Source organism: Equus przewalskii, chromosome 1 (assembly GCF_037783145.1).
Source record: "Equus przewalskii isolate Varuska chromosome 1, EquPr2, whole genome shotgun sequence".
In the NCBI taxonomy this organism is placed as follows: Eukaryota; Metazoa; Chordata; class Mammalia; order Perissodactyla; family Equidae; genus Equus; species Equus przewalskii.
The window spans coordinates 50,927,443-50,939,782 of NC_091831.1; the positions used below are offsets into that span (position 1 = coordinate 50,927,443).

The 12,340-nt window shown below is 41.9% G+C and overlaps 1 protein-coding gene across 1 annotated transcript in view; it reads right to left on the reverse strand.

Annotated features, from left to right (window-relative positions):
• TMEM26 (transmembrane protein 26) overlaps positions 1-6,650 on the reverse strand; it is a 39,523-nt gene extending 32,873 nt beyond the window's left edge. The window contains exon 1 of the mRNA XM_008532620.2: positions 5,926-6,650. Within this exon, the coding sequence (XP_008530842.1) occupies positions 5,926-6,116 (191 nt within the window). The 5' untranslated portion in view covers positions 6,117-6,650. The remainder of the gene's footprint in view (positions 1-5,925) is intronic.
• Between the last annotated feature and the right edge of the window lie 5,690 nt (positions 6,651-12,340).

Genomic DNA, 12,340 nt, shown 5'->3' on the forward strand with positions numbered 1-12,340 from the left:
AGCTGAGGAGAGATTTTGGGAAATCTGGACAGCAAGTGTGAACAGCAAGAGAAGTAATCTATCTGCTGGGAGAATTTCTAGTGCCCAGGTTGGCCATATGGAAATCACAGGCTCTGCTTCCAAATCCCTCCATTTCATCCTCTCTGATATCTAAAGAGATCCGCAGGAGAAGAGCGCTTTTATTCCCCAACTTTCTCTCTGGCATTTTTGTAAACAGTTTGGTGGAGGAAGATACATATTATCAAATCCTACAGAATTACATCATACAAAGAAGTTCTTCTACACTGCTCGAAACTTGTTCTGGGTCGGACTTCATAAGTTATCTGTCAAGTCTAGGTCTTTCATTTCTACTGTTGAGGCTTCTAAATACAACTGACCACTCAAAACAAATTTCATCAACTTTTTTACAAAGTTGGTTTGAATTTGAAATTAATTTAGCATAGAATCTCTTGTGAGTTTTTATTTATTTATTTATTTATTGTTTTTGAGGAAGATTAGCCCTGAGCTAACATCTGCCGCCAATCCGTCTCTTTTTGCTGAGGAAGACTGGCCCTGAGCTAACATTCATGCCCATTTCCTCTACTTTACATATGGTACGCCTGCCACAGCATGGCTTGATAAGTGGTGTGTAGGACCACACCGGGGATCCAAGCCATCCAACCCCAGGCCGCCAAAGTGGAACGTGTGAACTTAACTGCTGAGCTACCGGGCTGGCACCTCTTGTGATTTCTAATTTAACTTTCTTGTTTTCAGTTGGGAGCAACCCAGACATTTTCTAACATACAGTGTTTCAAGTGAGATATGGTAAAGATACAAAATTTACATGGCATTTTTCACTTGGAGGCAGGAGAGATGGGGAGGAGAAGAGACAAGGAGAGTAGAAAAGAAAGTCAGTATTCGTCTGTCTTCTCGGAGTATGTCAGAATGTCCCAAGGCACACTTGGCTCTTCCCATGCCTGGCTCCTTTTCTTCTCTAATAGACCCAATTCAGATGTCACCTCCCCGGTGAGGCCGCCCTGACCACCCAGTGGAAACTTCCCCTGGTACTCCATCCTTCTATAACCCACACCACCACGTAGACCTCCACAGCTCTGACCGCTCATTTGTTTACTTGCTTATTGTTACTTATTAGCTCCCTTGTTTGTTATTTGCTTCTTTATTTTCTGAGTGCCCTAACTAAAGCATGAGTTTTTTCAGGGCACGATCTTACCTGTTCTATTCGCGTCCATATTCTTGGCACTCAAACAAGGTCTAACACATATCATATGTTCCAGATATTTTTGTTGAATGAAGAATGATAAGGCTCTGTGCTCCTGCTTCCCCACACTCTCTGCCCTCAGGATGCCCCTTACCTACACAGCCTTTGCACTCCTCTCTCCAGATGTGCATCTTACCCATTTTTCCTGCAACAGTTTGGATGCTGTAAGGTCCTCTCTCCCTCTCCCCCCAAAGTACTCCTCTTTGTATCCTTTCTCCAAATTGTTAAAGACAGCAGTGGTCAGAGCATGAGCTTGGAGTCTTAACATCCCTGCTCTCTCAATTGCCAGCTAAGTGATCATAGGTAAAATGACTTAACAGCTCTGTGCCTCAGTTTCCTCAGCTAAAAATGGGAGGAAACAGAGAAACAGAAAATAATTACAACTGCTGTCACGATCGAATGGGATCTTCTGTGTAGAAAACGTGAAAGAGCCTGAACACAGTAAATGCTAAATGTTCATAATTATTCTTATTCCCACACATGTGAGCACTTAACCAAAATGCTATCTTTTATTTTAAATTTTCAAGTATGCTTGTTTTCTGTTTCTTCTGCCTTGTCAGGCAGTGTCTAGCACAGTGTCATGCTTACTTAGTAGGCAATTCAACAAATAGATGTCTGACTGAACAAAGGAAAGGGGAAGGAGAGAGAGAGAAAGGTGACCACATAGGTGAGGTATTTCTATTAACTCCATTATATTTCCCTCGTATTCTTGCAATTCTGATGAAGAAATCTCAGTGCTTAAAATTCTGTCCTTTTGCCAATAAATTCAACTTAGATTTCTACTTATTCTCGGATACCTCCTGCTTTCAAGTGAACACGCTTCAAACTTGTCACATTCTTGGCAATTTTTCTATCCCCTAAGGAATATTTTATCAGTATTGGTTGGAAAGCAACTAAAATATTGTCTTCTATTTGACTTTACCTAAATGATGATTCACAGACCCATCGGATCGTTGCCCAGTCAATAGAAAATAAAATCATGAAAAAATAAAGCAAAGTGATACTAATTTCCATCTTCTAGAAATGTAAGTGAAAATGCAGGTGAAATAAATAGATACTAAGTGAAAAGGAGCAAATTCCTCTAGCACACGGTTATTGGGCTTAACAAGGGATGTGTCATTGGCTCACTCTCTGTATCCTATAGGATTTCAACAAATTAAACTTCTCCAACTGGCAAGTTATTAGTGTTGACGTAATGTTGCCTGTCCCTGGACAGCTGAGTTCAGCAGCTTCAGTTCCATTTTTCCTTTCCAAAGGATAGCTAAAGAAGCATTCTTTGGACAAGTGTAATATGTTTGCTACGTTTCAAGAAATTTTGTTCACATTTTCCTCTATAGCTCTGTTTATTGTTCCATGATTTCTGTAGATTTTATTTCTTTGGGCCAGGTGCAAATTTTAGTAAAAAGAACAAATGTTCAAACTAGCCCAGAATAGTCTAAAGGAGGTTCATGGGTCTGATGTTCCAGAAAAGAAATTTTCACTTCATTTGTGTACGGAGTTTTGTCCACCCTTCAAGCATTACTTGATTGATTGATTGGTTCGTTGATTTTCAGTATGGGAGGATTTCTCCTTCTTCTTTTTCTTCATTTAATAGATAATGTACTCAGCTGATACAAAGGGAATTCTTTGACAAGTCCTTCTTTTAAAAAAACATGAGACTGTAATATACATCATTGTAACTTTCATCTCCTGACAGCACATCATGGACATCCCTCTAAGTCAGTAGCTAAGAATCTAGTTCATTATTTTTAATACCAGCAAAATATTCTATAGTGTGGGTATGATACAACTTTTCAACCATTCTATTGATGGATAATCAGGTTACTTTTGGCTTAGTTTCCACTAACAAGATGGACCTCAATATATTTGTACATATGTCTTGACACATCAGTACTTTGGGTTCTATAAGGTAGATTCCAAAATGTAAGACCAATGGATCAAGAGGTATATCTATATAGATCTATACATATTAATATTTTCCTATGTAAAGTATAGATACTTCCATAATATTTACTTTGTTTTGTTTTTACTCCATCAGCCTAGATTTTCTGATGGAAACATTTTTTAACACTCAAAAACAACAAAAAATTATGCCTTGCTTTACTCAGAAAACTTTGACCCAGAAATGAAATATGCCCCAAATCAAACCCTTTTTAACTGCCACCACGTTATTTCAAGGAGAATTTTCTATTTTTTTTTTTTTTAGCACTCCATCTTCTAATGTGTTTTCAAACTTATGACACAGTGGTGTGTGGGCTTTGTCCACCATAAAAATGGTCATATCTGCAGACTTAGTTGTATTTGGTAACATCAGTAGAACACAGCACTGCATCACATTTCTATTTAGATCAGTTACAAAGACTCATTTGTTCCTGAAATTTTGTAACAAGCCAAATCTATCCACTTTGTTTCTTTGCTTATTTTCAGATATTAGTCTAGATACTGAACTAGCAAGACTTTTTTTAAATTAGTGCTATAATGTACATCATGGGTCTGTTCTGAAACAATGATGAGGATTGTTTTTTCTACTTTTTGGCTCTGAACTAAAGGTTTATTGGCCAGTCTCTCAAGTGAATTTGTTTGACTTGTACAGACAGAAAATACGTCCAGTTGACACAGACTATTTTTTTAATAAGAAGAAAAGAAAGAAAAATCTTAAGATCTAGAAAAGACTACTCCTTTTTTATTTGTTGGCCATCAACATATATTATTTCATTGTAATAACCTATGAGATAAGTATTTATAGATGAGGAACGTGAGGCTCAAAAATGTTAAGTAACTTGCTCAGTGCCTCACAGGAAGTAAGTAGGAAAGCCCAGATTTTACCCCATTTTATGTCTGATTTTGAGGCCACACTCTAAACATGAAGACCTCCCCAGTACCTAATTTAACTCCATGCACTGACCATCACCTATTTTGCCCCAATCTTTTTCCCTCTCTTGTTTGTAAATTGCATGTCAGTCTGAACCAGCTGTCAGTGATGATACAGACGTGGAGGTAAAGTTCCATTGGCTATAGTATTTCTTCACAACTGCAGTGGAATTTTGACTTAACCTAAACTAAGGCCTGTGGTCTACTCTTGGAGCAGGAGATGGAATATTTTAGGTCCTGTTGAGCTAGTCCCTCTTATGAGGTTGACATTTCTCCCAGAAGCTCTGATGTTGGTAGCCAGACTGCTTTACATGGAACATTTTTCACCTTCAGACTGCATCCTCCTGTTACTGAAGATATTTCTACCCTAGCATATTAAAGCTACTTGGTAAAAACTAAATCAATGTCATACAACATGCTGGGTGAACACTTTTCTCCCATTTTGTTTCTTTAACCCTAAGGCTTACTTAGGAAGCTAATACCATTTTTCTTTGACATTTCCAGAAGACACACTGGAAAGTACCTCGATTCTCTGTTGCTTAGTAAGCTGTTCTGGGGAGGCTGAGGGTGGAGAGCAGTAACATTCCAGTCCTCATTGTATTAAATTAGGATTCTACTTGAACAATTTTTTTCCTTGATAATTCTAGAAATTTCTCAATTTAAACAAGATTCACATCATTTTAAGAGATAACACATTCTCTTCCTTGGACTGTCATGAAATGCACCACCTCTTGTAGTTTAATATGTAAAACAGTAGAGAGGGTTTGGGTTTTTTTTTTTCCCCCTGAATATGGTGGCCAGCTATAATGCCATAGTATATGTAATTCTTGAATTGGCTAATACGATTTTCTTCTTTCTCGTAGCATTAGGTATTTTTAAAAGTATCGACATATAAGAAATATAAGACATAGCCTCACTGTTTTAAAAAATTGATACAGGAAGAGGCCTAACTTGGAGAAGTTTGGGATGAAAATCTGGGAGTGGACGGATGGAGGTGGAGGCTCTTGGTAAACGGCAAGAGACTCTTTTTCTCGAGTCTTCTATTGCCATGCAAGTCTTTGGGGAAGAAATACAGCACCACGCAGAGCCTCTAGTTCTTGCACGTTGAGGTTAAGTCTGAAGCACTACCTACTGGTCCCTCCACCAGAGTGGCAACCCGTCTTTGACAAGACAGGCTGCCCATTAACTAAGCTCCGAAGCTGCTAACCCGGGACACCTGAGGCCAGTGTCACGCCAGGGCGCCCGAGGCTCCAAGGAAGCGAAGAGTCCGAAACCACAGACGTGCTGCGAGGGGCTTCTCGCCCTCAGAGGCTGCCGGAAGCCCACAAGCTCAAGCAGAAGACACTGAAGCCCAGTGAAGGGCATTCCCACACTTGCACGCACGCAGACTAACCCATGCACACCCGCACACCCCAAATTCAGAAAACAAGGCACATGCCGCCCTCCTTGCCCCGCCACTCCCCCACTTTGGAGCACTTTCTGTACAGCAGGTAAGCGCTTTCTTTCTTTTTCCGCATCTTCCAAGTTCCCAAACCTGGGACTGGGTGACGCGTGGCCGCATTCACGGCTTGAGCCGTCCCAGTGTTGCCCTGGGACCCTGAGGTACCCCCGGCTGCCAGAGAGACGCGCAAGCATCTCGCGCTCCTTCGAAGCTCGCAGCGAGGACAAAGGGGGTCCGAATCCGAGTAAAGAATCGGCGGGCAGCGGGCAGCTGGGCTCTTGGGCTGCCCGTGAGTGCTGTGGGGGACAGTACCCGAGGACCCCGCGCGCCTCCCCTTTTCCCGGGGTGCACTCACCATTTGTAGCCTCTGCCGTGCTTGAACTTGAGGGTGAGCACAGTCTCCAGAAAGAGCAGGAGGTTGAGCAGCGCCAGCAGCCAGTACCACGGCTCCTTCTTCACCTCGGTCACTCGCCAGACCCCAACCAGCGAGTGCAGCACGAACAGCAGCCGGGTGACCAGGGCGTTGAGCAGCACCAGTCCCTCCATGCCGGCCGGCGCGCGCTGCCAGCGGCCCCCCCGCCTGCGCCCCGCAGACCCCGCCGGGAGCACCCCAGCCCGCCCGTGGGCGGGAATGTGACAGCTCCGAGACCAGCTGCTGCAAGCGTCCCTCTGCACTCTCCCGCGCCTGTAGATAGGAGAGAGCGGCTCGCCCCTCCCCCAAACTTCCTGAGAACTCTTGGGGGAGAATCTAAACCCCGCTTTTCTAGACTGCTGAGCTTTCCAGGGAGTCTGGGGCTGTGCTGCCCGCACTCCTGCGCGTTATTCTCCAGCGCTGCCCATCCCCCTCCCAATCCCGGGAGCCAATCTCCCTCCCTGCCCTCTATCCTCACTGCACCCCGTGCCTCCAGTGGGGTCCCCAAGAACTTCCCCACTCCGAGGGATTGAAAGAGGAGGGAGATGGACGGAAGGTCAAGGTGCTGCATAATCAGCAAGGGGGAGGGGCACGAATCTGTGGCACCTCCTCCTTGCTTTCCCATTAAAGGACTTTCATTCATTCACACTTCTTACTGAGACAGCCTCTGAGAGCGACTCGAAACTGGGACCGAGGACGACCAAAGAATCTGCTGTCCAAGCAGTTTTAGAAGCGCAGTTCCTGCCCAGTTTGAAGAACTGAAACTTCCCAGGACTAGAGGAAACCAGACGTGCTGGGCTTTCTGAGAGCTCCCAGCACTTTACATAGCGAACAGGTAGCCCCTGTCACTTCTACTCTCTGGACAAGGTGTTGTTAACGCAAAGAGATGTTCTTTATCATGGCATCCTCCTCCCCCCACCCCCCGCCCCCGGTTTTTTTCTGAAAGGATATAGGGTAGCAAGACAAGAAGGCAGACGGGAGAGTGTGGGAAGACAGAAGATAAAGCCAGGAGTTAGATTAGAAGGTGGAATCATGGAGCCTGGAACTGCACCCTGGAAATCAATGACCAGTGAACCACTCTCTAGTCTTTCTGGCATCCGAGGCAAAGACGAAACTGAATTCAGGCTTTCCCAAAACACCCTCATGATTTTCGTTTCCTTGTTAGGTTTCCTACCAGCTGTACCACTATTTACTTAACATTTTTCTTTAGACGAACTCAAATTTTTCCTGAAATAATTTTTAAAAGGAAACTTTAGGTCACTTATAAATGGAAAATCAGTATAGTTGCCTATAGATGGAAGGTAATTACAAAAATAAATAAAATAAAATGAAGTTACTGAAATCTCGCTAGTTATTAATTGTCGCCTTCCAAGACTCTGTGCCTCAGCCTCCCTCTTTCTGGAGAGAAAAAGAAATGCTAGTCATACCCCTATCAAGCAAGAATGCTCTTTTGATCACTTTAATAAAACTGAAAGAAACACGCAAAGGGAATATCTTTCTTGGTTAGCTTTATTCAACTTAAAATCATCCCATATCTTTGTTAAATTAGGTTGAAAAACTCTGATTACATCATTGTCTTAATTAGTTGAAAAAAATCCAACTGCCAAGAAGCAGCTCAGTTATTTCTGGTACTGTGATTAGGGAGAAGTCTTGTTTTTGCTGTGGGTCTGCGTTCTCCCATGTCTTGCAGGAAACTCAGCAGTGATTTCCTGGGACTGTTTATCGTAGTGCCCTTCAATGTGGGCTGATGGCATAGCCACCTGGGGCAGCCCACTATCCGGTGATGCATGAGAGCACCGTAGACCAAAGCAGCAGGAGGCCGTGTGGCATGTACATTGGAGCCATAGGGCCGGGCCAGCTGGCTGCCTTGGACTCCTCGCTCAGCCATTTAATAGTGTTGTAACCTTTGTACCTCAGTTTTTTCATCTGTAAATGGGGTAGTAAGTCTATGTACTCATAGGGCCATTGTGGGGATCAAATGAGATTGTCCATACAAAGCACCTGACAGGTAACCAGTGCTTCGAAAAAGTTGGCAATTATTGCCTGGACCAAGAAAGTTTGGCCAGGGGAAGCACTCTGCTGATCTGAGGCAAGTAATAATAAGAGAGGAGCAGAGAAACATGACGTTCCTTAGGCTGGTCAAAGCCCTCCGGCCAAACACCACCAGGAACTCATCTGTTGCTGAGCAAGTTGAGTTTATTACTTTCTAAGGGAGAGAGAACATACCTCATGGGGAACTGTGGGGCGTCCCAGTAAGAAGGTGTTAGAAAGTTAGAAAGGTTCTGGGCTTGTGGTAGGTGATTTTAGGGTGGGATGAAGAAATTTAGGGAGGGATGAATAAAGTGGGGCTTTACTCTAAATTGGATCCTATCAGGAACTGGGGCTAATTCTATGACTGGGTGTCTTAATAAAGCCTATTTAGATAGGGGAATGTTTGGTCATTTTTGTGGTTTGGACAATGTTGATGTTTTGTTTGTGTTCAGATATGATTGCAGAGTGGTCCTATTTTTCCCTTGATCCATCACCCTCACAGAGTGGCCTTGCTTGATCTTGATGTCCTTTGAAATTGTTGTGTTCAACAGGAAGGTACTGAGGCCTGGTTGATGGTGTCAGGCCAGCTGCCTGCTGCCAAGGGTTGCTTTTCTCTTTCTTAGGCTTCCTAGGAAGGGCTCCCCAGGAGAAGAGTTTAACCAAAAAGGAGGGTGGTCAGTCTGACATCTTCCAAACGTCTTTGTTGTTCTCTATTTTGAATGTTTCAACTCAGAGATTCTGTTGTCTCTGGATCTGAAAAACAAAACTCATTAAAAAGAACTCTAAGATTATGTCTTTTTAATTTCCTCCTAAGCTCATTTCAGAAGACTGGAGGCTTTGAGAAATGTCTTGAGACCTCCAATCCAATAGCCTAATAATCTTTAAAAAAAGAGAAAAGAATTAAGTAATTAAAAAAAAATCTACTCTTCCTGAAAAAGCAATCTCAGCCTCATGCACCCAGTTCTTGTGCAGGCTGGGGTTGCAATAAAGCAATACCAGCACATCCTATCATCCCAGGGGACAGCAGTCACCAGGCCTCTCTTCCCTTCGGAATGTAAAGCGAACACAGTTGTCAGGTTTCTCTCTCAATTAGAGTGATTTTGGTTGCATAAAAGAGTGTCTCAGGCCATCTCAAGTAAAGGAGTAGTTATTGGAAGGGTACGTAGTCTAACAAGGGAGATAGAATCCCTTGGAATTCAAGTACAGGAGGTACAATAGAACCTTGGGCAACTGGAGCTGGAGGACAGCTGTGGAGTCGAGTGGCTCCAGAGATCTCAAGGTTACAGTCTGTGGACCTTTTCAAAGCAACTCTCTGACACTGTTGGCTTCCAGCCAAATCACTCCAAATTCTCAGTTAAAATTCCTGAAAAAAGAAATTCGATTGAATTCTTTCAACTCTAGGTACCAGGTCACACCATGGACCAGTGAGTACGCTACTGATTGACTGTAGAACAGTCATTGGCCAACCCTATGCAAAGACCAATTTAGTACTGTTTTTTTCATCCTTCCAGGTAGAGTTCTGGGCAGGGCAGTTTGAGCAGGGGAGAAAGAGGGCAAGGGAAGCACATTGGCTGACATACCTAGTACCATCCAGCCCTGGGCTGACATGAACACATTCTACACTTACAATGTTTGAGATGTCCCTGCCTGGTCCTATCTAAACATTGTGCATGCAATTATAGGCTCATCTATGGCCTCACAACAGCGATGCAATCCCAAATCATCTGCATACAGAGGCCACCAATGCTGCAGGTTGGTCTCAAAGGTCACAGCCTCCTAGTAGTGTTCATTCTCCCCTTGGCTCCATTTTGATCATATTCAGACGTCACTCTTATACATGCACACATTATATACATGTGTGCCTATGTGTATACTATATGGCACGAAAAAATCATATACTATAGGAAAATACAATTCTATTCCCCAGAGGAATTATTCACAATTGACACTTTCCATTTTTACAATTACATCTTACAGTTACAAATATATACTTTATATTCCTCCATTTCTCAATTTACCAAGTTATAAAACGGTTGAGTTCTCGGTTTGAATGTTGGAGAGTCCAATAGTCTCTCAATACTTTTTTTCTTCCTCACTCCACCTCTATTACCCAAATTCTGTTAATGATTTTGTCTATAACAACAACATTCTGTTCTCTGGTTATAATTAAGTCTACTGTGCCTTGTCAATGGGTTGATCCTAAAAATTGGAAATAGACAAAATTTTTAAAATATGTAATTATTATTCAATGTATTTTTCAGACGTAATGTTTGTTTCCCCTGAACTTTGAAGACATTCATTATTTTCTAGAGTCCACTGTTACTGATAAGAAGTCTCATGTACATTTCATTGCCTTCTCTTTGTAGATAAGTATTTTTTTAGTCTCTGGAATTTTTTAGGTCTTTTTTTTAATCCCTGGAATGCTTTATCATTTGAATGTGTCTAGATATTGGACTTTTTTTCATGTACTCTACCCCACACAGTAATTGTGTATCTTTATTTAGGTAAGTGAAATCTTTTTCTGTTATTTTTTTTTTTTTGATAATTTCTTTTCCATTGTTTCTGTTTTCTCTTTCTAGAATGACTTATATTTTCTATCTTTTTCCTTTTGATCTAAGTTCTGGTGGAATTTCGTAACTTCATCTTCTAGATGTCTAGCTTAATCTTCAGATGATTTCATTTTATTTTTCCACTCTAGCAATGGTTCTTTTGGCCAACTAGTTTTGCAACAAGCTTTATTAATTGATACCTTGTCTTTTCACAGCAGCTTGTTCTTGTTTGATAGATGCAATATCTTTTTAAATTTCTTTAAGAATATTACTTATAACTTTTTAATTATTTTGCCTTCCCTGAATTATTTCTGTTTTTACCTTGTCGATTGTTCAATTTATTCCATTCCTTCCATCACTTTCAGGGTTTTTTTAATCTGATGATCCTCAAATAATCTAATAATCCTTTGTTTTCCATTCATCTTTACAAATAAAGAACTGGGCTGGCTAGGAGACGTATTTGGTATAGATGTTCTGAGTTGCTGTTTGTCCGTTGAATGGGAGAGCTGGCTATGGTCCTAGGTACTTGGGAGGAGACACTGTCAGGTCAGCTTCCCTGTGGGGTGCAGTGGGGGGAGGCAGGCAGTGGTTTCCAGGTGAGGAGGGTTCCTCTGAGAGCTGGTGCTTAGCGCATCTCATTCAGTCCTGGTAGGGCTGCCTTGACTTCTCTCCTCTACCCCATTCCCCAGCTCTGACTGCTTTGAAGATCCATATCCACCCCTAAGGATGCTCTGATTCTCTTCACACCCTTACTAGGAGTCTCACCCCCATCTCATCTTTCTTTGAAGAACATTTCTCAGATTTTAGCTTGAGATCATTGATGACTAGATAAGGAAGCAGAGATGAACTCCAACCATTTCTACTGTTGTGAATATAGTTATTGAACAAATATCTTGAACACAACTGTGCTTTGTACTTGGTGGTATGACTTCAGGTTCTTCAGGGCTCTCATAGAAAGAACTGTGTCCACCTCTGCTGTCTTAGCCTGTTTTCTTCTGCTCTGGTTTCTCCATTGACCCAATCCTGTCTGTATTCTACCTTCCTGAAATTCCTCAAAAATTCTGGTCCACCCCCTCAAACTTTCTGGCATTGTTTTTACTGCATTCTTTTGGCTTTAAGAACCATTTCTATCATTTCAAAGGTAAAGGCTTAATTCCTAGTTCACAAATTCGAACTAAAAAACTCACAGATGTATTTACTGTCCTGAAATGTGTGGATTAAATGAGAACTGTAACTGCAACTATTTCATATTATATACACTAGTGGAGGAAAATCAGAACTTCGTTAAGTTAGCAATAGCTGCAATAATTGCTCTTCTTTTAAAAAACAAAGTAAAGGCCAGTGGTAATTATCAATCTTCAGACACTTCAACAGCCAGTGAGAAGAGAAATCTGAAGTGCAGGTGAAGGATCTAGAGTAGGCTGCCTTCAAGTTGCCTTCTTCAAGCCTTGGCTCTATCTTTTCAGTGATGCGATTGTTGGCAAGTTACTTAATCTCTTTAAGCCTTGGTTTCTCATCCATAAAACAAGAATAAGAATAATGATAGTACCTTCATGTATTGTAAGAATTAAATTGCTTGATATTTCAAAAGTGCTTAGAAAATGCCTGGAATACAGCAGGCACTCAGTAAATATTTGTGGAATGAATAAATTAAGACATGAATGAGGATTGAATAAACAACACCCCAAAACAGCAGTGTGTTATTCCCCAGCTGGTCGCATAGCTGAGTCTTCTTCTAAGGCCAGCTGCTTGTAAATGATGGGGTAAATAATAAAGCT